The sequence below is a fragment of the Myxine glutinosa genome, chromosome 1 (assembly GCF_964187855.1).
Source record: "Myxine glutinosa chromosome 1, kmMyxGlut1.1, whole genome shotgun sequence".
NCBI lineage: Eukaryota > Metazoa > Chordata > Myxini > Myxiniformes > Myxinidae > Myxine > Myxine glutinosa.
The window spans coordinates 36,520,823-36,545,620 of record NC_136261.1 but is presented as its reverse complement, the minus strand read 5'-3'; the positions used below and the strand labels follow the sequence as shown (position 1 = coordinate 36,545,620).

At 45.5% G+C, this 24,798-nt stretch overlaps 1 protein-coding gene across 5 annotated transcripts in view; it reads left to right on the top strand.

The window, feature by feature from the left end:
* Positions 1–24,798, top strand: part of LOC137422864 (protein mono-ADP-ribosyltransferase PARP11) — an 82,235-nt gene that overhangs the window by 13,071 nt on the left and 44,366 nt on the right. For 3 of the 5 annotated variants that reach the window (XM_068109486.2, XM_068109456.2, XM_068109466.2), the window contains exons 3-6: positions 803–868; positions 1,223–1,463; positions 2,351–2,453; positions 6,923–6,998. In XM_068109486.2, coding sequence (XP_067965587.2) covers positions 803–868; positions 1,223–1,463; positions 2,351–2,453; positions 6,923–6,998 — 486 coding nt within the window. Of the gene's footprint in view, positions 1–802; positions 915–1,155; positions 1,464–2,350; positions 2,454–6,922; positions 6,999–24,798 lie in introns of all 5 variants that reach the window. The other 2 variants (XM_068109476.2, XM_078770762.1) reach the window with 2 other exon arrangements.

Genomic DNA, 24,798 nt, shown 5'->3' with positions numbered 1-24,798 from the left:
GTTTGTGTGTGTGTGAAAGAGAGAGACAGAATTGTGAGGAACAGAAATGAAAAAAACGAGGTGTGTATGTGTGTGTATGTGTATGTTCGTGTGTCTGTGTGAAAAAGAGAGAGAGAGACAGAATATTGTGAGGAACAGAAATGAAATAAATAGCACCGCAAAGCAGGCGTAACCCCTCAGCCCATGCATGGTGGAAACCAATTTCAAGATGGCTGCCGTGGCGGCCATATTGAAAATCGCAGCGCACCCATTTTCGAAAGGAACCTTCCTCTACCCATCCCTAACACACACTGCAAAAATGGATTTAATCGGACAAGCTGTTCTGCTCGAAATTGATGGAAACCAATTTCAAGATGGCTGCCGTGGCGGCCATATTGAAAATCGCAGCGCACCCATTTTCGAAAGCACCTTCCTCTACTCAACCCCAACAGACACTGCAAAAATGGATTTAATCGGACAAGCTGTTCTGCTTGAAATTGAGGTAAACCAAAAGTTGACGGACGCCCGGACGACAATACCCCTGAGCCCAATTTGGGCTGAGGGGTGAAAACGAGATGTGTGTGTGTGTGTGTGTGTGTGTGTGTGTGTGTGTGTGTGTGTGTGTGTACCTAGATGTTAGAGAACATGACGCATAGATGAGTTTCTGGCGTGGAAGGGGGGTGCAGGTGCTATTAGCGGCACACTAATAAACAATATGAATTTTGCTGCTTAGGGGGGTAAAAAATAACTGACTCAAACTCAGGATTCTATTTTGTGAACCCAATCCCGCAAATCTAACAATGAAGTGTTTTGTCTTACTCAGTTTCGAGGAAATTGTTGGACTTGTTCTTCTTCACAATGTTTTGGAGCAATGTTCCATCATCGAAAGGTAAACGTGGAAGTCATTTTTCCAACATGGTCGAGGATAAGTTTAAGTGCCCCGTGCTGGATTATACAGGTGTTTACAAACTAACTAATAATTGTAATTAGTGCATTGTTAATTACAATTTGTTCATTGTCAGAACAATACATAGTAATGCATTGTTCTTTTGACGTCACTGCTCGTGTCCTGAATTTAGAAGAAAAACAAATATTGTATTGAAATTGAGATTCCAAATAACCGAAGGAATGAGAGGTTATGTTTTTGCATTTTATGTTTGCTGTTGTAACGCATAGAAAAGGTGTGAACAGAGCAAAAGATGCAGAATGAAAAGTTTACTGTTAATACGTGTTGTTGTCGCAGCAGCTCTTCATCAGAAGATTCTTCAGAGTCTGAGGCAGATGAAGATGAAGATGAAGAAGATGAAGATGAAGATGGAGATGAAGATGAAGATGAAGATGAAGATGAAGATGGAGATGGAGATGGAGATGAAGATGGAGATGAAGATGAAGATGAGTTAATTGCACAGAATGTGCAATCAGAGAAAGGTGCGACATGGTGTTGGCAAGAAAACGATGGTCGGTGGATCGAGTACGACACCAAGGTGGGTCATGGACATGGTTGAGGATCCAAAAATGTCTTATATTTACTGTGAATGAGAGAATGAACGAATTGATTATGTGCTCATTATTAGACAACGCGTAAAAAGCCCTTCAAAAATGACGGGTTGGAACAGTTTATTCGACGGTGCAGCCACGTGGGAATGCCAAAGTCTGAAGCCTCAGCCGAGTGTACACCTGTGCATAGTCCACCTGTGCTTATATCTTCTTTATTTATGAGAAATCATACGCATGTAAATGAACACTCGTTTTACTATGTGCACCTTGCACATCATGTGCAGCAAGTTTCACCTCCCTGCACCTTGTATTTTTTTTTTTTAACACTTCTGTACACCGCCCTTCAGGCTCTGTTTGCAGGCCAGCGTCTACAATTCCAAAAGCAGCCACATTTAATGACTTTGATGGAAAATGGTTGACGAGTTTGTTTTATCATCAAAAATAGACTTGAGTGGACACACATTAGTGTTAAAAGTTTTATGACAAATAACTTTCTTTACAGAGTTCAAACGGGTTGGAATCCTGGTGTTGGGTGTTGGTTTATCCCTGGTGTTGGGCTAGCGGCTAGGGTGCCGGCTTGGGATCCTAGGATCCTGGGTTCGAATCCCGGTCAATCGCTGAATTAACGCCAGGGGGGTTGACTCAGCCTGTCATACCTTCCGAGGTCGGCTAATTGAGTACCAGTTCACTGGTAATTCCCTGCTTGTCGTTAAAGGCGGCAAAAAGGGTTGGCGTCAGGAAGGGCATCCGGCCGTAAAACATTGCTTCAAAAAGGGGACCGAAAAACAACAACAACCACAGTTTCCGAAAAAGGCCAACCCCCGCTTGCGGGGAAAAATGGCCTCTAAAGGTGGTTTTTTTTTTTTTTTTACAGAGTTCAAACATTGGTTCAAAAGACATTGAGCAGGAATTCCAGCGTGGTGTGAAGAACAAGGTTTTCCACGCAAGAAAATACCTGTACAAGTTGGATTTCTCATGTAGGTACCAATGAAATACTCACGATCTAACCATTTGTACACAAACTACCGATGAAACATTCACCATTTAACCATTTATACACAAACTACCAATCAAACACTCACCATCTAACCATATATACACAAACTACCGATCAAACACTCACCATCTAACCATATATACACAAACTACCGATCAAACACTCACCATCTAACCATATATACACAAACTACCGATCAAACACTCACCATCTAACCATATATACACAAACTACCGATCAAACACTGCCCATCTAACCATTTATACACAAATTACCGATCAAACACTCACCATCGAACCATTTATACACAAACTACCGATCAAACACTCACCATCGAACCATTTATACACAAACTACCGATCAAACACTGCCCATCTAACCATTTATACACAAATTACCGATCAAACACTCACCATCGAACCATTTATACACAAACTACCGATCAAACACTCACCATCGAACCATTTATACACAAACTACCGATCAAACACTCACCATCGAACCATTTATACACAAACTACCGATCAAACATTCACCATCTAACCATATATACACAAACTACTGATCAAACACTCACCATCTAACCATTTATACACAAACTACCGATCAAACATTCACCATTTAACCATATATACACAAACTACCGATCAAACACTCACCATCTAACCATTTATACACAAATTACCGATCAAACACTCACCATCGAACCATTTATACACAAATTACCGATCAAACACTCACCATCGAACCATTTATACACAAACTACCGATCAAACACTCACCATCTAACCATATATACACCAACTACCGATCAAACACTCACCATCGAACCATTTATACACAAACTACCGATCAAACATTCACCATCTAACCATATATACACAAACTACTGATCAAACACTCACCATCTAACCATTTATACACAAACTACCGATCAAACATTCACCATTTAACCATATATACACAAACTACCGATCAAACACTCACCATCGAACCATATATACACAAATTACCGATCAAACACTCACCATCGAACCATTTATACACAAACTACCGATCAAACACTCACCATCTAACCATATATACACAAACTACCGATCAAACACTCACCATCTAACCATATATACACAAACTACCGATCAAACATTCACCATCTAACCATATATACACAAACTACCGATCAAACATTCACCATCTAACCATATATACACAAACTACCGATCAAACATTCACGATGTAACCATTTATACACAAACTACCGATCAAACACTCGCCATCGAACCATATATACACAAATTACCGATCAAACACTCACCATCTAACCATATATACACAAACTACCGATCAAACACTCACCATCTAACCATATATACACAAACTACCGATCAAACATTCACCATCTAACCATATATACACAAATTACCGATCAAACATTCACCATCTAACCATATATACACAAACTACCGATCAAACATTCACCATCTAACCATATATACACAAATTACCGATCAAACACTCACCATCTAACCATATATACACAAATTACCGATCAAACACTCACCATCTAACCATATATACACAAACTACCGATCAAACACTCACCATCTAACCATATATACACAAACTACCGATCAAACATTCACCATCTAACCATATATACACAAACTACCGATCAAACACTCACCATCTAACCATATATACACAAACTACCGATCAAACACTCACCATCTAACCATTTATACACAAACTACTGATCAAACACTCACCATCTAACCATATATACACAAACTACTGATCAAACACTCACCATCTAACCAATTATACACAAACTACCGATGAAACACTCACCATCTAACCATTTATACACAAACTACTGATCAAACACTCACCATCTAACCATATATACACACACTACCGATCAAACACTCACCATCTCACCATATATACACAAAATACCGATCAAACTCTCACCATCTAACCATATATTGTTACGTGCTCCTCCCCAACCCCCTGGTCACGGTGTACCTCCGAGCCCCGAGAGGAGTCACGGCAGAAAAATGTGTTATTCTGGATGTCAAAGATCACTGGTGAAGCCACACCAATTGTTACCAACAAACAAATATTGTATTAAGATCACACAAGAATAACAGTACAACAATAATAGTAATCAAAAGTACAAGCAATATATATCCTCTGATGGTACCATCAGGTTCATACAATATAACTCACTGTGCTCCAAGTGAGCGGAAAGAAGAAGATTCCCAATGTCTCTAATTCCCAGCTTCAAGCCAAAGTTGATTCGCTCCAGCGATCGTCAGATCAATGTCCAATCGAGCCTAGAATCCCGTTGGGTTGGCAGTTACAGTCCTGCTGCCAAAGCTGTGCAAAGGCGCCCTCCAGGCGACTGGGAAATCCAAAGGCACCCTCCAGGCGACTGGGAAATCACACCCTCGGGTGTGGACGTTCCACGGCTCACAGTCAGCGAACCGCAAATTAACCTTCACAAGTCATGTTGCACACACACACACCAGAGACGTCTGAATGCGGTGAAAACGGCTGAAGGGAAACAAAGAAACCTTGCGTGACGCGCAAAGCGCGTGAGTCAAAATGGCCGACGGCCCGTACTCGAGACGTAACGGCAGTCCAACGATTCTCTTCGGAATCGACCACAAAACCTGCACGCAGGTTGATCTGTCACAGCGATAACAACTCTGTCGCAGGAATCCCTTTCCTGGGAAACCCAAAGTTCACTCGTGACTCTTGTTCACCAACGTTCGCTCCAGACCACAAAGCAACTATGCTTCTTGTCCGACTCCACTCGCTCCGCCATTCTTTTTTTTCTCTTCTTCCTCTTCGTCGTCCGGTTCCGGTTTCATTTAAAACATTAACTTTTTTCCTTTTGAAAATAATAATTTCTATTTCCCTCAAACGACAACAATAATAGTACATGGAATCAAAAATGTTTACAGTGGATGAAAACCACAACAACGGAAGTGACGAATCAGCAACACTTCCCCCCCTCAAGAAAGAAAGTTTGAACATAGTGAAAACTTTCTTTGCAGGCAAAAACTCCAAACAAACAAAAGTAAAACTCACACCCAAATCATCAATTCCCGTGAGCAACGATAATTAATATTTCCAAAATAAAGCAACAAAACTTCCAAACAACCTTCAGAAATTTCCAAAGTTAGTTCACTCTGGACAAAGCATCAGCAACGACATTGTCCCTGCACTTTACATGCTCAATTTCCAAATTGAACTCCTGCAAAGCCAAACTCCATCTCATCAACCTCTGGTTTTTATTTTTCATTTTTTGAATGAAGGGTAAGGAGTTGTGATCAAATATCCAAATCCAAAGCAAACTCCCCAAATTCAGATGTGCAAAACTGATACAGAATTCAGATGTGCAAAAACTGATACAGGTTGAATACTTACATAAATTAGACATTTCATGTTTTAATTTTTAATTTTTTAAATAAAAATTTCTGTAAAAGAGAATTCCACTTTGACATTATTGGGTATTATGTGTGGATCAGTGCCAAAAATATCTCAATTACAACAATTTTAAATTCAGGCTGTGACAACAAAATGTGAAAACGGTCAAAGGGTGTGAATACTTTCTGAAGACAATGTACCCTCATTATCGATCAAATACTCACTCACAAATACACATGAACATAAATATTCACCATCTAACAAATACCAATACAGTATATAAATTCACCATCTATCTATAATTCCAGTAATCTCTGTGTGTTTGTTTGTACGTTTGTACGTTTGTACGTTTGTACGTTTGTTTGTTTGTCTGTGACCGCTGTTTCTTGACAACCACGGGTCCGATATACTTTAAACTTGCCAGGTATATTGCTGGGGACCCGAGGATGTGCCTTTTCAAGGTTTGAAATTAATCGGACAAGTACTTACCGAGCTATGGCGATTTAGCCGTTCGCCGTTCGCTTTGGCGTTGCGAATGGACCAAACCATTGCATGTAAATAGAGGGGGGGGGGTTCTGTGGTCGTTGCGAATGGACCAAACCATTCATGTAAATAGAGGGGGGGGGGGGGTTCTGTGGTCGTTACTGCCACGTGGTTTCAAAGTTTTTTTTTGTTGTTGTTGTTTGCACGCATGTTTTTTTGCACCCACGTACGGGCACGCCCTAGGATGTTTACACACACACACACCCCTACACAAATTTTTTTTTTTTTTTTTTTTGGCAAGGAACGGGCACCCACGTACGGGCACGTCCTAGCTTATATATAGTACGGGCATGCCCTAGTTTAATAAAATTCACCAATTTATTCACTCACATGTCACATTGTAATATTTACCAGTATTAACATGCACACACTATATAACAAAACCCATAAATACACACACTCACAATCTAACTGAAAGCCATCAGTATCCTCCCACACATCGTCTAACCATCACGTGTTGTTTTTACACAGCAATGATACAAACTAACATGGCAACCAAAAACACGAGAAGAATAAGAAGAGTAAATGATACTTCAACAACATTCAGGTATTTAAAATAACTGCTTTGAGTTTTACTTCAAATCAGTGATGAGTAACCAAGTTAAACATAGTTAAACATAAAACATGAACATTTTTACAGCGTATCCCATAGGGCAAAGCCGTCTATAACAGTGTTTGACTGTATGTATGTTTGTATATATATATATATATATATATAGTATATATATATATATATATATATATATATATATATATACTAGCAGAAGTACTCGGCATTGCCGGGTGGGGGAGGGGAGGGGGAAGAGGAGGGGGAGGGGGAGGGGGAAGAGGAGGGGGAGGGGGAGGGGGAAGAGGAGGGGGAGGGGAACGGGGGGGAGGGCAAGAGAGGGGAGAAGAGGGGGGGGGAAGTACCCGGCATTCCGTGTATAAACGTGAGGGGGAAGAGGAGGCGGGGGGGGAGGGGGAGAGGGAGGAGAGGGGGGGCAGGGGGGAGGGGGGAGTGGGGAGGGGCAGGGGGAGTGGGGAGGGGGAGGGGGAGGGGGAGGGGGGAGGGGGAGGGGGAGGTGGAGGGTGGGAGGGAAGGGGGTAAGGGGAAGGGGTAGGGGGAGGGGAAGGGGGAGGGGGAAAAGGGAGGGGGAAAGGGAGGGGGAGGGGAGAAGGGGAGGGGGTAGGGTGGAGAGGGAGGGGGAGGGGTGGAGAGGGAGGGGGAGGGGAGGACGGAAGGGGGAGGGAAGGGGAGGGCCAGTCAACAATGACGTTGCAGTTCTCATGGTCGGAGAGCAGCACAACAATCGTGACATCGTCCTGAATCTTCGCAACAGCACGAAGCGGATTTTGGAGACTCACCGATCCTGTGACGCCCTCCAGTACCGGCGTTGCCGGGTGGGGGAAGGGAGACCCGTACATTCCCAACCCGTACATTCGCCCTCTCGACTCAAGCTCACTCGGACAAAAGCCTCGCACAAATTACACCGTGAAGGCCCAATGGCCATGTCTATGCCACAAATCAAGTACGTGAGCGAGTCGGGCGCACTGAATTGAAAATATATAGAACGCTCATACTCCGTGAAAAGTGAAGCCAACTGGCGGCGGGGATGGAACATCACGTGATCGCTCTGAGCGAATCAGCGTGCTGCTCTGCCACCAGTCAGAATCCGTGTATAATATTCCTCGCTGAAATGCGCTGAGGTAAAAATATGGTAAAAAAATATTAAGAAATAATTTTTTTTAGGGAGGCCATGTTCTTCCCAGGCAAATTCGACTGTTTCCTTCATTTCCTCCATTGGGTAAGCATGGCACGATTACGGACCGCTTGGATCGGGTTTAGTCCTTGATAACGGCTCGGGTCACAGGTTCGCTACCGCTCGGCGTATCCACCAACACCCGTGATTCCAGCGGGGCTTATTTCCTCGTTTCTGGGCGGCGCGAGTACTTAAGTATTCGTGATTAGTCCTACGACCCTACCTCGCGCTGTCCAGGTGTGACGTCATAGATCCCGGGTCCCGTTGGCTAGTCAAAGACAAGGGGACTAATCCCCCCTAGGTAAAGGGGAAAGGCCGGCGCTGAGATCCGCAACAATATATATATATATATATATATATATATATATATATATATATATATATATATATATATATATATATATATATATATATTGTAACGATTTTGAGAAGTGTAACGGGTTTTGAGAAGTGTAACGGGTTTTGAGGAGTGTAACAATTTTGGAGGAAGGGTAACGGATGTGAAGAGTATGGTTTTGGTATGGTAACATCCTGGTAATGTAAATAATGGTCGCAGCCGTCCTCCTAATTAATTTCATAGAACATACACGCAGGTCACGATATATCTTTTAAATAGTGTATTTCCTTATTCCATGTAGGCTAAGTATGTGTTTTCCACTAGATTGACTTTGCATTGTATCAAACAAAATAAGCGTAGGCCCTTCCAATTTCCCCAAAACCTCCCTTCCAATTGCCTTCCGCATTTTGGCTGGTTTTCTTCAAACCACCATTGGCCACGAGGTAAGGTTGGGGAAGAAAGGCGTGTCTCCACCTCGTCATAAGAAGCAAGGAGTGAACCAGCCCTGACAGCCAATCAACACCGCGGTGAGTGACCCGGTAGGCGCGCCCTCGGAGTCGGCGGCTTGATTTCGCTGGAGGTGATAAAAGCGACTGCAGGGGACTGCTTTACCAGTGCAGTAGAGTCCAGATGAGAGATGACTGGAGAGGAGCAACGAGGCTGCACCAAAGAGAGGCCTTGAGAGATACGCTGGGGGATGACCTGGAAGAGGAGCGCAATCCACCGCAAGCCCTACCTACCTACCTACCTGCCTGCCTGCAATACCCCCCTGTCGTTGGAGAGACGCGCTGAACGGAGGGAGACGGCTCCACCCCAGGAAGAGGAGCAGGTGTGCCGAGCCAGCGCGTGACGGCCGCGGATACGCGACGGAGGTTTTCCCGCCAAAACCGCGAGGGGTGCTGCGGCCTCCGACCTTGCCTTCCTCCACGCGTCCACCTCAGCTATTCCTTCCTGCAATATCCACCGTGTGAGTGTGAACGTCCTGTCCTACTCGTTTGTCTTGGGGATTAAGTAAATGAAATAGAATAAGTTAACAATGCACTGTGTGACTGCTCTTTTCCATCTATTGCTGTAAATAATATTGGTCGCTCTAAAATATTGCTTGTGTGTGTATAATAAATCTGTTCTTCCTCCGTATTCTTCTTCTTCTTTTTCATTCTCTTGCGATCGCTTTAGAGATTTCCCGATTGAATATCCGTGGGGCGATCTGGTCAACGTCGGGTGAAATCGGGTTTTAATCGGGGAGTAACTGTTCGGACGCGGTTAAATACACCACCGCTCGGTCCATATAACATCTAAAAGCCGCGTCTGTAACAATTGGTGTCGAGGAGTTGGATTCGAACCTGGGACTAAATTTGTTAGGCCCAAATTTTGGAACACCAATTGTACTATTAGAGTAACAATTGGTGTCGGGGAGTGAGATCGACCCGGAGCGCGCTGCACGCGCTCAAAATTATAAAGCGGACGAAATTGTGTTTTATAAAACCCGAATTTTTAGATCGCGCCATGGACAATCAAGGCGATCGGATGTCGGTGGGGGAGATAGACGGGTTAGGGGTAACCCAGGAACCAGGGGAAATGTATGTGGAAGAAAGGGAGGAGGAAAATGGCAATGTGGTTGCGGGAATTTCAGGTGCACAAAATGGCGCTCTAGCGCACGTGATTACAGCGGCGCCACATTTAGCCACGCCCATGGTCGCAGTAGGCGAACCGGAGATGCCAATGGATTTGAACCTTTTTTTTATACAAATGAAGGCCCTTATGGCCCAGAATAGTGAGCAATTGGGGGTAATGAGGAACCAATTGGGGGTAATGGGGAACCAGATGGAGGAAATACGACGAGGGGTGAGTGAGGAGGTCTCGGGGCTGCGCGAGGAGGTAAAGCGAGGCGAAAAGCGTATCGAGAAAGAAGTGAGGAATAATACGGCTAAGTTACAAGGGGGAATAGAAGATCTGACGGAGGAGGTGGAGCAGCTGACAGAGGGACAAACTAAGTTAGTGAAGCAGGTTCAAAAGAACACTGCGGTACTAGGAGGGTTAAAGGCGACACAAAAAGAAATTAAAAACGAATTAATAGCGACGCAGAGGCAATGTCAGATGGTACGGGAGGAACTGACAATGAGGGTGGAGGAGGTGACAGAGATAATGGAGACAAAGGACCGGCAGGTGAGGATGCACATAGAGACGGTCACGGTAGCCTTAGAGGACGAACTTGAGGGGACGCACCGAGAAATAAAAGAGGTTAAACAAAAACTAGAGGAAGTGGGAGAAGAGGTGAGTGAAATTAAGAAGGGACGGACAGAAACTAAGAGGGAGATAAAGGAGGAAGTCATGGAATATGTACAAGGTCTGTGTTCAAATCATGATGTGATGCTCACTAACCAAATAAAAAGTTTGCAGATGGCAGAGGAGGTGCGACGAGGTACGGAGGTGAGTGGCAATGTACATGATGTGAGGGGAGATTCAGTCGGCTTGGGGATTGGTTTGGATCCGGGTGTTCGTGAGAGGCCGTTGGTGAAGTGTGTGACAGGTCAGGTGTGCGAAAAAAGGGGTGTGCGAGAATGTCCGACCATGGGGTGTGTGAGGAAAAAGTGCACGCCGAGGAGTGAGTGTGCCGTCAAGAGTGAATTGGTCAAAGCGCGTGTGCGAGGGAGCACAGGGAAGCGCGGTGTGGTGAGTGTTACGGAGGAAGTAACGAAAAAGTGTGCGCGGGAGGACGCGCGAGAAAGGTGTGTAACGGACGGGTGCATGGGGAAAGCGCATGCTGTCAAGAGTAAGGGAGAATGCATGCCTGTGGTGAGTGTTACGGAGGAAGTAACGAAGAAGTGTGCGCGGGAGGATGCGCGAGAAAGGTGTGTAACGGACGGGTGCATGGGGAAAGCGCATGCTGTCAAGAGTAAGGGTGAGTGCGCGACTGAGAGTGGAGGTGAGAGTAGTGAGAGTGAAACGGAGCGTGAGCTGGTTGTGATAGGTGAGCGAGGATGTACACCTGGGATGGAAGGATGCACACCTGGAATGGTAGAGCGTGAGTGGGAATGCACGCTGGAATTGGTAGTGAGACACGTGGTTGGGTGTGCGGGTGAGAGCACACCTGTGATTGTCACAAAGGAGGTGACCGAGGAGGGGGCGCGAAGCGGTGTATTGGTGAGGTGTGCGAGCAACGAATGTGTGCCAAAGTGTTCGGTGGTCAGGTGTGTGACCAAGTCGGTGAGCGGAGTGAGTGTACCGAGGTGTGAAAGAAAAGGTACGAGGAGAATGGGAACGGCTGCATGTATGAGCAAGAAAGAGGTAGCGTATGCATGTAAGCCTGCAGGTGAAGCGTCGACGGTAACCGGGTTAAAGGTTAGGTCGACTTTTAGCCGGATCGGGCCCTCGGTGCGTGCCGGGCTTCGCGTGCCGCGAGAACCAGCGGAGATCCGAGCCACGGCGGGTTCGAAAGGACCGCCGTGCGCGATCCACGCTGGGCCTCGCGTGGAGCGGCCGCGTCCGGACTCCACAAGGCGGAGCGGGCAGCTCGATAGGAAGGGTCGTCATGGCGACCACTTTCTATTGAGACGTGCCGGCAGGTCGAGATCGGGACATTGGATGGCTCCACGCCGAAGTGGTGCATGGGATCTCGGCCCGGGTAAGCCTCCGTCCCTGCCCCGAATGCGGGACGTATCCAGCCGCTGGAAAAAAAAAAAACGACCCGCGTTCATTGCTCGGCTGTACGAAGCCGGGCTGTAGATGTGAATTGGCGCACCGAGAGGATGTAATAAGTAGACGGGTGATGTGAATTGGCGCACCGAGAGGATGTAATAAGTAGACGGGTGATGGTGATAGTGATAGTAGTGATTTGAAACGAAATTTAGAAAAGTGAATAGAATTGGCAGTAAATGGAAAATTTTTGAATTGTTGGATTTGGACGAGCGAAATTGGTAGTGAGAGACCCCCGATGTGGTGGGATGGCAAATCCACCATCCCTCACAGGTGGGGGCAAATGCGCTATAGATTATGGGGTTTATGGCAGTGAAAACGAGCCAGGGAGGGCTTGGATAATGATAGGGATCTAGCGAAGATGACCTTAGGTAACGATAAGGTTAGTTAGTGACTGATACCTGTAGTGGGGACGCAGGTAGGTTAGTGTGGTTGATAATGACGTGGGAGCGCAATAGTTTAAAGGGACGACTGGGAAGCGCAAGTTTCAGAGGGGAGGAGTTAGCTGAGATGATGCCGTGTGTGGGAGAATGGAACAGGTGTGATTGCACAGGTGTGCAACTGAACAGGTGTGTGGAGCAGTGTATGAGGGAGTAGTGGTGATTGCGTGTTGTGTTGACCAAATGGTCCAGGAAGAAAGGAGGGTGCAGGTGGCACCAGGTATGATTGCACAGGTGTGCAACGACAGGTGAATGAAGAACAGGTGTATGTGGCTGTGTGGAATAAATGGTAGTGTGGAATATCTGGAGTATTGGAATGGATGGTCGTGGAGTGAGTATGGTGGAAATTGTGGAGTGGAGTGGATGGTGCGAAGGTGTGAATGGGGGAAGAGTGGACCCCCATCACGGATACCCGGGGCGGGTAGTGTAAGTGTTAGGTAGAGGGTATAGTTAAATTGTAGTTGGATATTGGCATCTGTGGTGCGGGTGACAGAATGGTATGTGGATGGGTGCGTTGGTGTTGTGGAAATGGCTGGGCGTGTAGCCTGTTAGTGTGTGTAGTTGGTTTGGGCACTCCACCACTGTAAGGATGTCGGCCAGGTGAGGCCGCAGGTGGGCTCTGGGAGCCGGTAGTAGTTGTGTGGATGGGGCCCGAGGATCCGGAGGACGGACCCGGGTAGCCCAGTGCCAGAGGGCACCAAGGGGTGACAGAGCCAGGAGAGGGGCTGCCCCCAGTTAGATAGGTTAGGGTGAGGAGCTAGGTAAGCTCGGGTGGCAACTACAGTGGTGGAGGTGTGCAGGTGGGTAGACCTGTTGGGAGAGGTACACGTCGCAGCCCAGAAATTGTGCTAGAGCACCGGGAGATGAATCGGGGGAGTGAGACCCCAAAATTGAGGAGCACCACAGTTTGGCCAATGGGAATTGGTTATAAGAACCCATAGTGTAAGTTGGCCAATGAATTGGCAGGGAAAGACCCCGGGTAGTGTAAAGTGTGTTAAAATCATTTAGAGGATAGTTAGGATGAAGGATCTCCTCACACCATCTGCATCCACTCACCTGAGGTGACAGGTACTCCACACCATGCCATGTTTTGATTATTTTTTATGATGCAAATGTTTGGATTGTGAGACGCATCATGACGTGGGTGTGACATTGTGCTTTGATGTTCCATCTCTGCCTCCTTATGAGGATTGATGATGAATTTGGTGATGGCAAATTTTGAAGTAGAGGGATTGTGGTGACGAATTTGGTATAAGGGAAATATGGGGAAGACGTGACAGTAGTGACGAATTTGTAAATGGGTAGATTTTGTAAATATGGGGTAAGAGCAAGGGTAGTGTAGGTAACAGGGGGGTGACGTACGGTAGGGACGAGCTTTCTCACTTCGCCCTCCGTACGCATTTCACCTTGCATTGCCTTGTTTGACGTGTACCCTTGTGACCTTACCCCTCGCTCAATTGTCTTTCTTTTGTCTCCCACATGACCTGTGCGCCATTGGGTGCCGAGGGGAGCGTGCGTGAGGTGGCCATTGTGCGCCCGAGATTCCCAGAACCAGCACGCATTGCGTTGATGTACCACTTTATGGACCGCTGTTCGGCGGCCAAGTACCACTTGATGGACCCCAGGTTCTGGGGCAGAGCACCTCTGTTGGAGACCGGCCATAGTGGCCAGGGAATCTTGCTTGCGGACCTCGGTAAGGTGGCACCTATGCCAGACAGGTGGACCACCCTTAGTTGGCCCCTGAGGCCCTAAATAAAAATGGACACAAGTTGTGCTTTTTATTATGTCCAAATAGGCCGCATGAAGCCAGAAGACGTCGGGAAGAACATCGGCCCAGCAGAGAAAGAGAAGACCACCACCAGTTCTTTTGTTGTGTTTATTATGAGCCATGGTAACCGCACCGGATGGTGTTTTTGGGTGCTTTGTGGTGTTTGGGTGCTTTGGTGGTATTGGTACTGGTGCATCGATGCAATGCGTGCTGTCTCCTCCCTCCCAACAGGAATTTCTTTCTCTTGTTCCCTAAAAAGAAAAAGAAAAAAACACACAGGTCCTGGGTTGCGTTGTAAATAAGAAATCACGTCATTGTAAATAATGCTCCCCACCGTAAATGTATAGTTTCAGAATAATTCCGTAATTCGGTTAGCTGTGGGCTTGAGTCTGTTAGACAGGATGCAATGCAATAGGGGGACATACTTATTTGTGTTTTAAAATTGTCACACTCAGGGTCAGGTTAATTGTAGAGGGAATTACACCTACATGTCACACTCAGTTAAGTCTAGTAGGCCCGAGGACGTGCCTGAAGAAAGGAGGGTGCAGTGTAACGATTTTGAGAAGTGTAACGGGTTTTGAGAAGTGTAACGGGTTTTGAGGAGTGTAACAATTTTGGAGGAAGGGTAACGGATGTGAAGAGTATGGTTTTGGTATGGTAACATCCTGGTAATGTAAATAATGGTCGCAGCCGTCCTCCTAATTAATTTCATAGAACATACACGCAGGTCACGATATATCTTTTAAATAGTGTATTTCCTTATTCCATGTAGGCTAAGTATGTGTTTTCCACTAGATTGACTTTGCATTGTATCAAACAAAATAAGCGTAGGCCCTTCCAATTTCCCCAAAACCTCCCTTCCAATTGCCTTCCGCATTTTGGCTGGTTTTCTTCAAACCACCATTGGCCACGAGGTAAGGTTGGGGAAGAAAGGCGTGTCTCCACCTCGTCATAAGAAGCAAGGAGTGAACCAGCCCTGACAGCCAATCAACACCGCGGTGAGTGACCCGGTAGGCGCGCCCTCGGAGTCGGCGGCTTGATTTCGCTGGAGGTGATAAAAGCGACTGCAGGGGACTGCTTTACCAGTGCAGTAGAGTCCAGATGAGAGATGACTGGAGAGGAGCAACGAGGCTGCACCAAAGAGAGGCCTTGAGAGATACGCTGGGGGATGACCTGGAAGAGGAGCGCAATCCACCGCAAGCCCTACCTACCTACCTACCTGCCTGCCTGCCTGCAATACCCCCCTGTCGTTGGAGAGACGCGCTGAACGGAGGGAGACGGCTCCACCCCAGGAAGAGGAGCAGGTGTGCCGAGCCAGCGCGTGACGGCCGCGGATACGCGACGGAGGTTTTCCCGCCAAAACCGCGAGGGGTGCTGCGGCCTCCGACCTTGCCTTCCTCCACGCGTCCACCTCAGCTATTCCTTCCTGCAATATCCACCGTGTGAGTGTGAACGTCCTGTCCTACTCGTTTGTCTTGGGGATTAAGTAAATGAAATAGAATAAGTTAACAATGCACTGTGTGACTGCTCTTTTCCATCTATTGCTGTAAATAATATTGGTCGCTCTAAAATATTGCTTGTGTGTGTATAATAAATCTGTTCTTCCTCCGTATTCTTCTTCTTCTTTTTCATTCTCTTGCGATCGCTTTAGAGATTTCCCGATTGAATATCCGTGGGGCGATCTGGTCAACGTCGGGTGAAATCGGGTTTTAATCGGGGAGTAACTGTTCGGACGCGGTTAAATACACCACCGCTCGGTCCATATAACATCTAAAAGCCGCGTCTGTAACAATATATATATATATATAGAGATATATATATATATATATATATATATACTAGCAGAAGTACCCGGCATTGCCGGGCGGGGGAGGAGGCGGGGAGGGGGAAGAGGAGGGGAGGGGAATGGGGGGGAGGGGGGAGAGGGGGAAGGGGGGGAGGAGGAGGGGAGGGGGAAGAGGAGGGGAGGGGGACAAGGGGGGAGGGGGAGGGGGAAGGGGGGAGGGGAGGGGAGGCTGTGGGGGTGCCCGGGGGAAGAAGGGGCCCTCCCCTCCCCTCCCCCATTCACCTCCCCTCCCCCCTTCACCTCCCCTCCCCCCTTCACCTCCCCTCCCCCCTTCACCTCCCCTCCCCCCCCCCCCCCTCCTCCTCCCCATTCCCCTCCTCCCCATTCCCCTCCCCTCCTCTTCCCCCTCCCCGCCTCCTCCCCCGCCCGGCAATGCCGGGTACTTCTGCTAGTATATATAATCGAACCACGCGTTAAAAAGATATGACTGGTTTTGTTCGCCGGCACGTCGGCGCTCGAATCGGCTCGCGATAAAATCCAACACGACCTTTGTCGGGGTCGTCTGAACCAACCACGGGGCCTAGAAGGCTGGGACTGGTCTCAAAGGTTAGGTCTCGATCATATCTCGTAATGCTGGTAGCTGCACGTCTCTGTGATAATCTTGTGGACCATGACAAGAGATCGTGCGAGTCGCTCGCAACGGCTTCAAGCACTTCCGCATTCGACCATTTCATGAACGCCATACGCCCCGCCCATCAAAGCGCGTACGTATTAAACGAACATACAGTGCCCCATGTGTCGTCATATATACATATATATATATATATATATATATATATACACAGTCACGTGATAAAGTAAGTACACCCCATGTAAAGTTTTGACTTTTTCAACATATTTCAACATACAGCTATTTGATCTTCATTTCAACAATATTGATAGATAAAGGTGATATAATATAACAAATATCACGAAACATTTACATTTTGTAGTCCATTGTATAATTTAAATAAGCATAAATGCAAATGTCGCACGTGGAAAAAGTAAGTACACCCTTGGCTCTAACAGGTGGTATTGCCCCCTTTGGCAGAAACAACACCAAGTAGGCGTTTCTTATAACTGTCTCCCAGTCTCTGACATCGACTGGGAGAAATTTTTGCCCACTCCTCCATGCAGAATTATTTCAGCTGTGCGATGTTTGAGGGGTTTCTTGCATGCACAGCTCGTTTCAAATCCCCCCCACAACATCTCGATGGGATTTAGTTCCGACCTTTGACTTGGCCATTCCAGAACCCTCGATTTCTTTCTTTTCAGCCATTCCTTGGTGGATTTACTGGTATGTTTAGGGTCATTGTCATGTTGCAAGGTCCACCTTCAGTTGAGCTTCAACTTTCCGACAGATGGCCTCACATTATCCTCAAGCACCCTCTGGTTCAATGAAGAATTCATAGTGGATTATATTATGGTGAGCTGCCCAGGCCCTGATGCAGCAAAGCTGCCCCAAACCATAATATTTCCACCACCATGCTTTACAGTTGGCATCAGGTTCTTGTGGTCAAATGCTGTTTTTGGTTTTCGCCAAACATGTCTTCTGGTACTGTGGCCAAATAGCTCTACCTTTGACTCATCTGTCCAGAGCACATTGTTCCAGAAGTGCTGGTCTTTGCCTCGGTGTTCATTGGCAAACTTTAGTCTTGCCCTGATGTTCTTTCTGGACAGCAAAGGTTTCCTCCTGGCACACCTCCCATGTAGATCAAATTTGTGCAGCCTCTTTCTAATGGTAGACTCGTGCACTTTGACATCAACAGTGGCAAGAGCTACCTGTAGGTCCCGTGATGACATTCTGGGGTTCTTAGAGACTTCTTTCAGCATCTTGCGGTCTGCTCTCGGGCTGAACTTGCTGGGACGGCCTGGCCTGAACAAGTTGGCAGTTGTTTGGAATCTTCTCCACTTGTAGATGATCTTCTGGACAGTCGAATGATTGATTTCAAATTGTTTGGAGATATTTTTAAATCCCTTCCCAGACTCGTAGGCATCCATAACCTTCTTTCTGAAGGCCTCAGAGAGCTCTTTTGATCTCGGCATGGTGATGCCGCACACTTCAACAACAAAGAGCAAACCAAACGAAATGTCTGAGGTTTAAATAAGACAGGTTCCTCCAAGATCCTCTCCAACGATGTTCTAATCATTTGCACCTGAGCTGGTGCACCTGATTCGAATTTTAGGTATTTGAAGTAGTGATAAATGTAGGGTTGTACTTACTTTTTCCACATGCAAAATTTGCATTTATATTTATTTAAATTATACAATGGGCTACAAAATGTAAATGTTTCATGATATTTGTTATATTATATCACCTTTATCTATCAATATTGTTGAAATGAAGATCAAATAGCTGTATGTTGAAATATGTTGAAAAAGTCAAAACTTTACATGGGGTGTACTTACTTTTTCACGTGACTGTATATATATATATATATGTATGTATGTTATATATATATATATATATATATATATATATATATATATATATATATATATATATATATATATATATATATATATATATGTACGTCCCCTCAAATGTACACCAATCAGAGCTGAGTATCTGGTCACATAACAGGGGTGATGTGATGTCATTACGACGGCTGACTCCACACACTGCCATTTTTATTCCTATGCTGTTCAGGCCAGACATATTGTTATGTGACTACCCTGTAGTGAACACCACAGGGCGACACGGATGACCAAACGAGCTTTACTCCAAGGCGTTCAATCCAAAAATGATGGCATTCTTTACAAGCGAGGGAAAGGAGGATTACAAACTTACCTAGACGGCTTCCACCCGACGTCTTGGCATCTGGATAAATGAACTCAAACGACACAGGATTTACAGTACAAAAATACCGGCTTTATTAAAGAAATGCCGGTAACCAAATGATGCACGATAAAATAAAGTCCTAACTGGGATGCCCCCATACAGACTCAAATACAAACAAAGGGAAATATGAAAGAACGAAAATAAATGTTTGTTATTTATTGTGGGCACTTAGCTCCGAGTTGCTCTTGAACCCCATCAGGAATCGTCAAAGATCGTCACAGGACTCGACGTCCTTGTGCTCGAAACCGCAGGCTGCATTGCCCGTGGGCACGAACTAGGCCTCGTCGCGTGGTCCGCTCACTCTTGGCTCTGTGCGCGAAGTGAACAGGCCATGCCCGCTCGGTCGCTCTAGCCGCGCTTGTCCTCACGATCTCGTTCACCAACACAAACACCAAAGCCAGATGATGCAAGGAAGTCCAGAGCTTCAACCGTTCGTTGTCAAAAGCCAAGACTCGAGAGACAAAGAAAAAGAGCGGCAAACAAGAGAGAGTGAGGGAACGCCAAGAGAGAAAATGTCGGGCAGAACGTTCCTTTATTCTCAAGACTCTGACATCATATGTGCCTGTTCCACCAATCCCATAGTCCCATCTTAGCCGTCCTTGCGCCAATCAATCCCGGACAAATCACTGCTCTTCGGGGCATGGCTCCACGGCCCTGCCTGTGCCTGTGTGCTCACCAGGTCGGTGTTATCAGCTGTAGTGCCCAATGTCCTGCTTCCGGTTGGTTTTTATTTAGGGTGGAAAATGCGTGATTTCCTGGCTATGTGGGTGTGTGCTGCCTGTGTCATTAGGAACAGAGGAAAAATAACAGAGGCCATTAAATACAGGGCTTAACTACCCATAATCCCTAACTAATTAACATAACCCCACCCCTCATGATGGGAGCAAAGATACGCTCTTCCACGACATACGGCCTGACTTATGTACATCAAGATGGCTACACGACATTCGGACCATACTACCTATGCAATTCTACCTTGGCTAATGTATTGCCTACCTTCCCCCCCAACCCCCCACCTTCCCCCCACAAACATAACAATATCATTGAACCTGTCATGTATCACAATGTGCATGCTCTACTTTTACGTTTTTCATTCAGTATGAAACACAAACATGTGAAACACAAGAAATTAAACATGTGAAAAAAAAAATAATAATAATAATAATACATTTATTTTATATAGCGCTTTTCAAGAAGCCCAAAGACGCTTTGACAGAGTACAAAAAAACAAGTGCAAAAAGACAAAAATCAGCAGGTAAATAATCCAAGCAAAAGGAAGGAGAAGGAGAAGAGACAGTCAGGGGTTAAATGCTGTGGGTTAAATGTTGAATGCAGTGTTGAACAGGTGGGTCTTGAGTGATGTTTTGAATGTGGTGAAGGATCTTTTATAACACTCGATTGTTATCGTGGCTGTGGTTGTTACTGTTTGTGGGTTTATTCTGTGTAGTTTTATATATTTTTATATTGCTTCGCAAAATATCACAGCTGTATATATATCTAGCAGGAGTACCAGGCTTCACAGGGGGTGGGGGTGGGGGGGAAGGCAGGAGAGAGAGGGGTGAGGAAAGGAGTGGGGGGAGTGGAAGGGGGAAGGGAAGGAGAGGTGAGGGGAGAGGGAGGGAAAATATATACTACAAATACATCTTTGGAGGGGGGGGGGGTGGCTTTGACAGACCCCTTTGCTTTTGGGGGGGGCGGAGGGGGGCGGGAAGGAGGAAAAATTTACCCGTGCAAAGAGAGCTTTGTCGAGTTATGACATCATCATTCACATATCTTTTTTCCCGTGGGGAGTACTTGACAATGAGTCGTGTTTCAATTTTTTCCATTGAGAGGTTTGGGAGATATAGAGGTGTAACGTTTTTCAAAGATGGCGACAGCACCATGCGATCTATGATGTCATAGTTTTGAATATAATTTCTACAGGGGGAGGGGAGTCCTCTTGTAATATTTCGCATCAATCGACCAACCGTTGCTGAGAAGATTAATTTTAGAAAATGCAGACACGCCACACGTACGTATGCAAGCGAATGCCTAACCCTGATTTCCGCTTCCCTAGCACAGGGTAACTAGAAAGGTAGGCAATGGTCCAATGCAAAGGAACCAGCTACAATGACCCCCAGTGAGGCCACATAAATGAGTGAACAAGCACCTTGGAGGAGTAGGGGGCACAAATCCGGCGTGATCCAGTTTCCTGCTCCATCACAGATGATATATTTTGTTTAGGTTAAAAAATAAATATCAGAAGCAAAGTAATATTGTACATCAAATTGCCAAAGAAGGGGCGATTAGTATCAATATTTGCATTTGTGGTTGCTGATTGTTGTGCAGTAATGAGAGCAGACACGCACACTCTTCAGCTCAACCATTTATCTTACTATAATTATAGTAAGATAAATGGTTGAGCTGAAGTGTGCGTTTATCAGAAATAAACGTTTATCAGAAATAGGCTATATTGTTTTTCCAATTTCAGCTTTGGCCTCCAGCATTTTCAGGTTTGGACTCCCGCATAACATTATTTTCCCGGGTGCCGCACAAACGGCTGCACCGATCGCTGCACAGCTGCACTGATCGGCTGCACTGATCGGACTCGGTGACCTCGGACAAAGACCTTTTATAAGGACATTGGTTGAATCCCTGCTTGAGAGGATGCCAACCCCTCCCCGCCATCACGGCCATCTCTCCAACTCACAATCCCACGAGATATGCGGAAAGGACGACCCAAAACCAATTATCTTCTTTTTGATTGATATATAAACATCATTAAAAGTAAATAATGACCTCGGCCAAAGTTCAAACGATCTGGGTTTAATCTCTACATGAGAGAATTCCACATAGCTATTTGGGCAGTGTATAAGCCAACAGATCGCTGTCTCCATCGATCTTGCCGAGGCCGTTACACCTATCGGCTCAAAATCCTTTTAACTGTTGACTTGGTCGTTTTTACAATAAAGGAAACATTAACAATGTTGTTAAAAGTTTATTTTGTGATTAATTTGTCATTGGAGATACTAGAGAGATACCCGTGCTATGCACGGGTGGGAAGCCAGAAGCAAACAGGCAATGCAGAAACAGCGAATGCTAAAGCATGAAACCAATAAATTCCACATTCCTGTAGCACCTTCAGTCGCACGTCAGACATGGACAGCAAGTTCGTGAAGGACTTCCATGAAAAACGTACCCATTCGCAAACAAACGGGTACGTTCACGTATAGAAACATCGATCGTGAGACCGTGGCGAATCTGCATATGGCGATGGCAAAATATCAGAAATTGAAGGTTATTTATATTTTAAACGATTCATATAAACATCGGTTGAATCATATCACACGCAAATCATCAAAATCTAAACAGTATCTTTAGAATTTCAATAAAAGCCACATCACTGTTCATATCGGTAAATATTGTTCCATCGTGTTTCAAATCGTGATCGATACACTATGATCGTGATGATCGTGATCGTGAATCGTGATCGATAATACTGTTCACAATCGATATGTCGTATGTACTCCCGATACGTGTACCAAATTCCCGATACGTGTAACTGTACCAAATCAACAGTTAAAAGGATTTTGAGCCTATAGCTGTTACGGCCTTTGCAAGATCGATGGAGACAGCGATCTGTTAGCGATCGATGGAGACATGTTGCTTTCCCGGGTGCAGCCGTTTGTGCGTCGTCACAATGAGAACAATGAACGTCATGCGAACGCGAATGTTATGCGGGAGTCCAAATCTGAGAATTCTGGAGACTAAAGCTGAAATTGGGAAAACTAAATAGGCTATTTTACTCCTGGGGATTCCAGGATTATCCACCGAAAATATCTTTGCGATCGGTTCAGCAGTTTTTACGGTACCTTCGAACAGACAGACAGACGGGCATTTGGTGAATTATAGTAAGATTAATAAAAGGTTTAAAGGAATATTTAAATTTTTAAATTTAAATTTAAATTTAATAAAAGGTTTAAAGGAACAATAAAAGGTCTTTGTCCGAGGTCACCGAGTTCGATAGGTGCAGCTGTGCAGCGATCGGTGCAGCCGTTTGTGCAGCACCCGGGAAAACAACATCGTCACAATGAGAACAATGGACGTCATGCAAACGCGAATGTTATGCGGGAGTCCAAACCTGAGAATGCTGGATACTAAAGCTGAAATTGGGAAAACTAAATAGCCTATTTTACTCCTGGAGATCCCAGGATTATCCACCCAAAATATCTTTGCGATCGGTTCAGCAGTTTTTACGGTACCTTCGAACAGACAGACAGACAGACATTTGATGAGTTATAGTAAGATGTTGTTTGGAATGAAAAAAGAGATATCGAGTTCAAGTGAATGACGACATGCCGTGATGGTTTCTACTTTCTGAACGTGATCTTCGCGGATCGCCATATGCAGATTCAGCACAGACCCACGATCGATGTTTCTATACGTGAACGTACCCGTTTGTTTGCGAACGGGTACGTTTTTCAATCAATCAATCAATCAATCATGGTTTTATTATCAATTCGTCGCAGCCATAGCTGAATTGTGAATGATTTACAACATAACATAAAATACGAGATCATGAAATAAATAAATCAATAATTTGCAATCACTATATTAACATACAAATAATTAAAATGCATTTAAAAAATTACTACACTACAACTCCATATTCAGGCATTAATAACATGAAAAATAAGCATCGTTTAAGGTACACACTGTTACGTGCTCCTCCCCGACCCCCTGGTCACGGTGTACCTCCGAGCCCCGAGAGGTGTCACGGCAGAAAAATGTGTTATTCTGTATGTCAAAGATCCATGGAGAAGCCACCCCAATTGTTACTCACAAACAAATATTGTATGGAGATCACACAAGAATAACAGTACAACAATAATAGTAATCAAAAGTACAATCAATATGTCCTATGATGGTACCATCAGTTTCGTAATATATAACTCACTGTGCTCCAAGTGAGTGAACCAAGAACAGTCCCCAATGTCTCTTATTCCTGGCTTCAAGCCAAAGTTGATTCGCTCCAGCGATCGCCAGAATGATGTCCATTCGAGACCAGAATCCCATGTGGATGGCAAGTACAGTCACACAGCCCAAAGCTGCACAAAGGCACCCTTAAGGCGACTGGGAAATCACACCCTCGGGTATGGACTTTCACGGCTCACAGTCGGCGAACCGCAAATTAATCTTCAAAAGCCACGGTGCACACACACACACCAGATACGTCAGAAATCGGTGAAAACGGCTGACGAAGCAAAGAAACCTTGCTCGACGCGCAAAGCGCGCGAGTCAAAATGGCCGACGACCCGTTCTTGAGACGTAACGGCCCGACGATAATTCACCTCAGAATCCACCGCCAAAAACCTGACACGCAGGTTGATCGGTCACAGCGATGACAACTCTGTCGCAGGGATCCCTTTCCCGGGAAACCCGAAAGTTCGCTGGTGACTCCTGTTCGACAACGTTCGCTTCAGAATTCGGAGCAGCTCGGCTTTCTTGTCCGACTCACTCGCTCCGCCCTCTTTTTATCCTCTTCCTCTTCATCGCCATCCGGTTCCTGTTTCATTTAAAACATTAACTTTTAACTTTTGAAAATAGAAATATCTATTCCCTTTAAATGACAACAATAATAATACATGGAATCAGAAATGTTTACAGTGGATGAAAACCACCACAACTGAAGTGACGAATCTGTAACAACACATTATT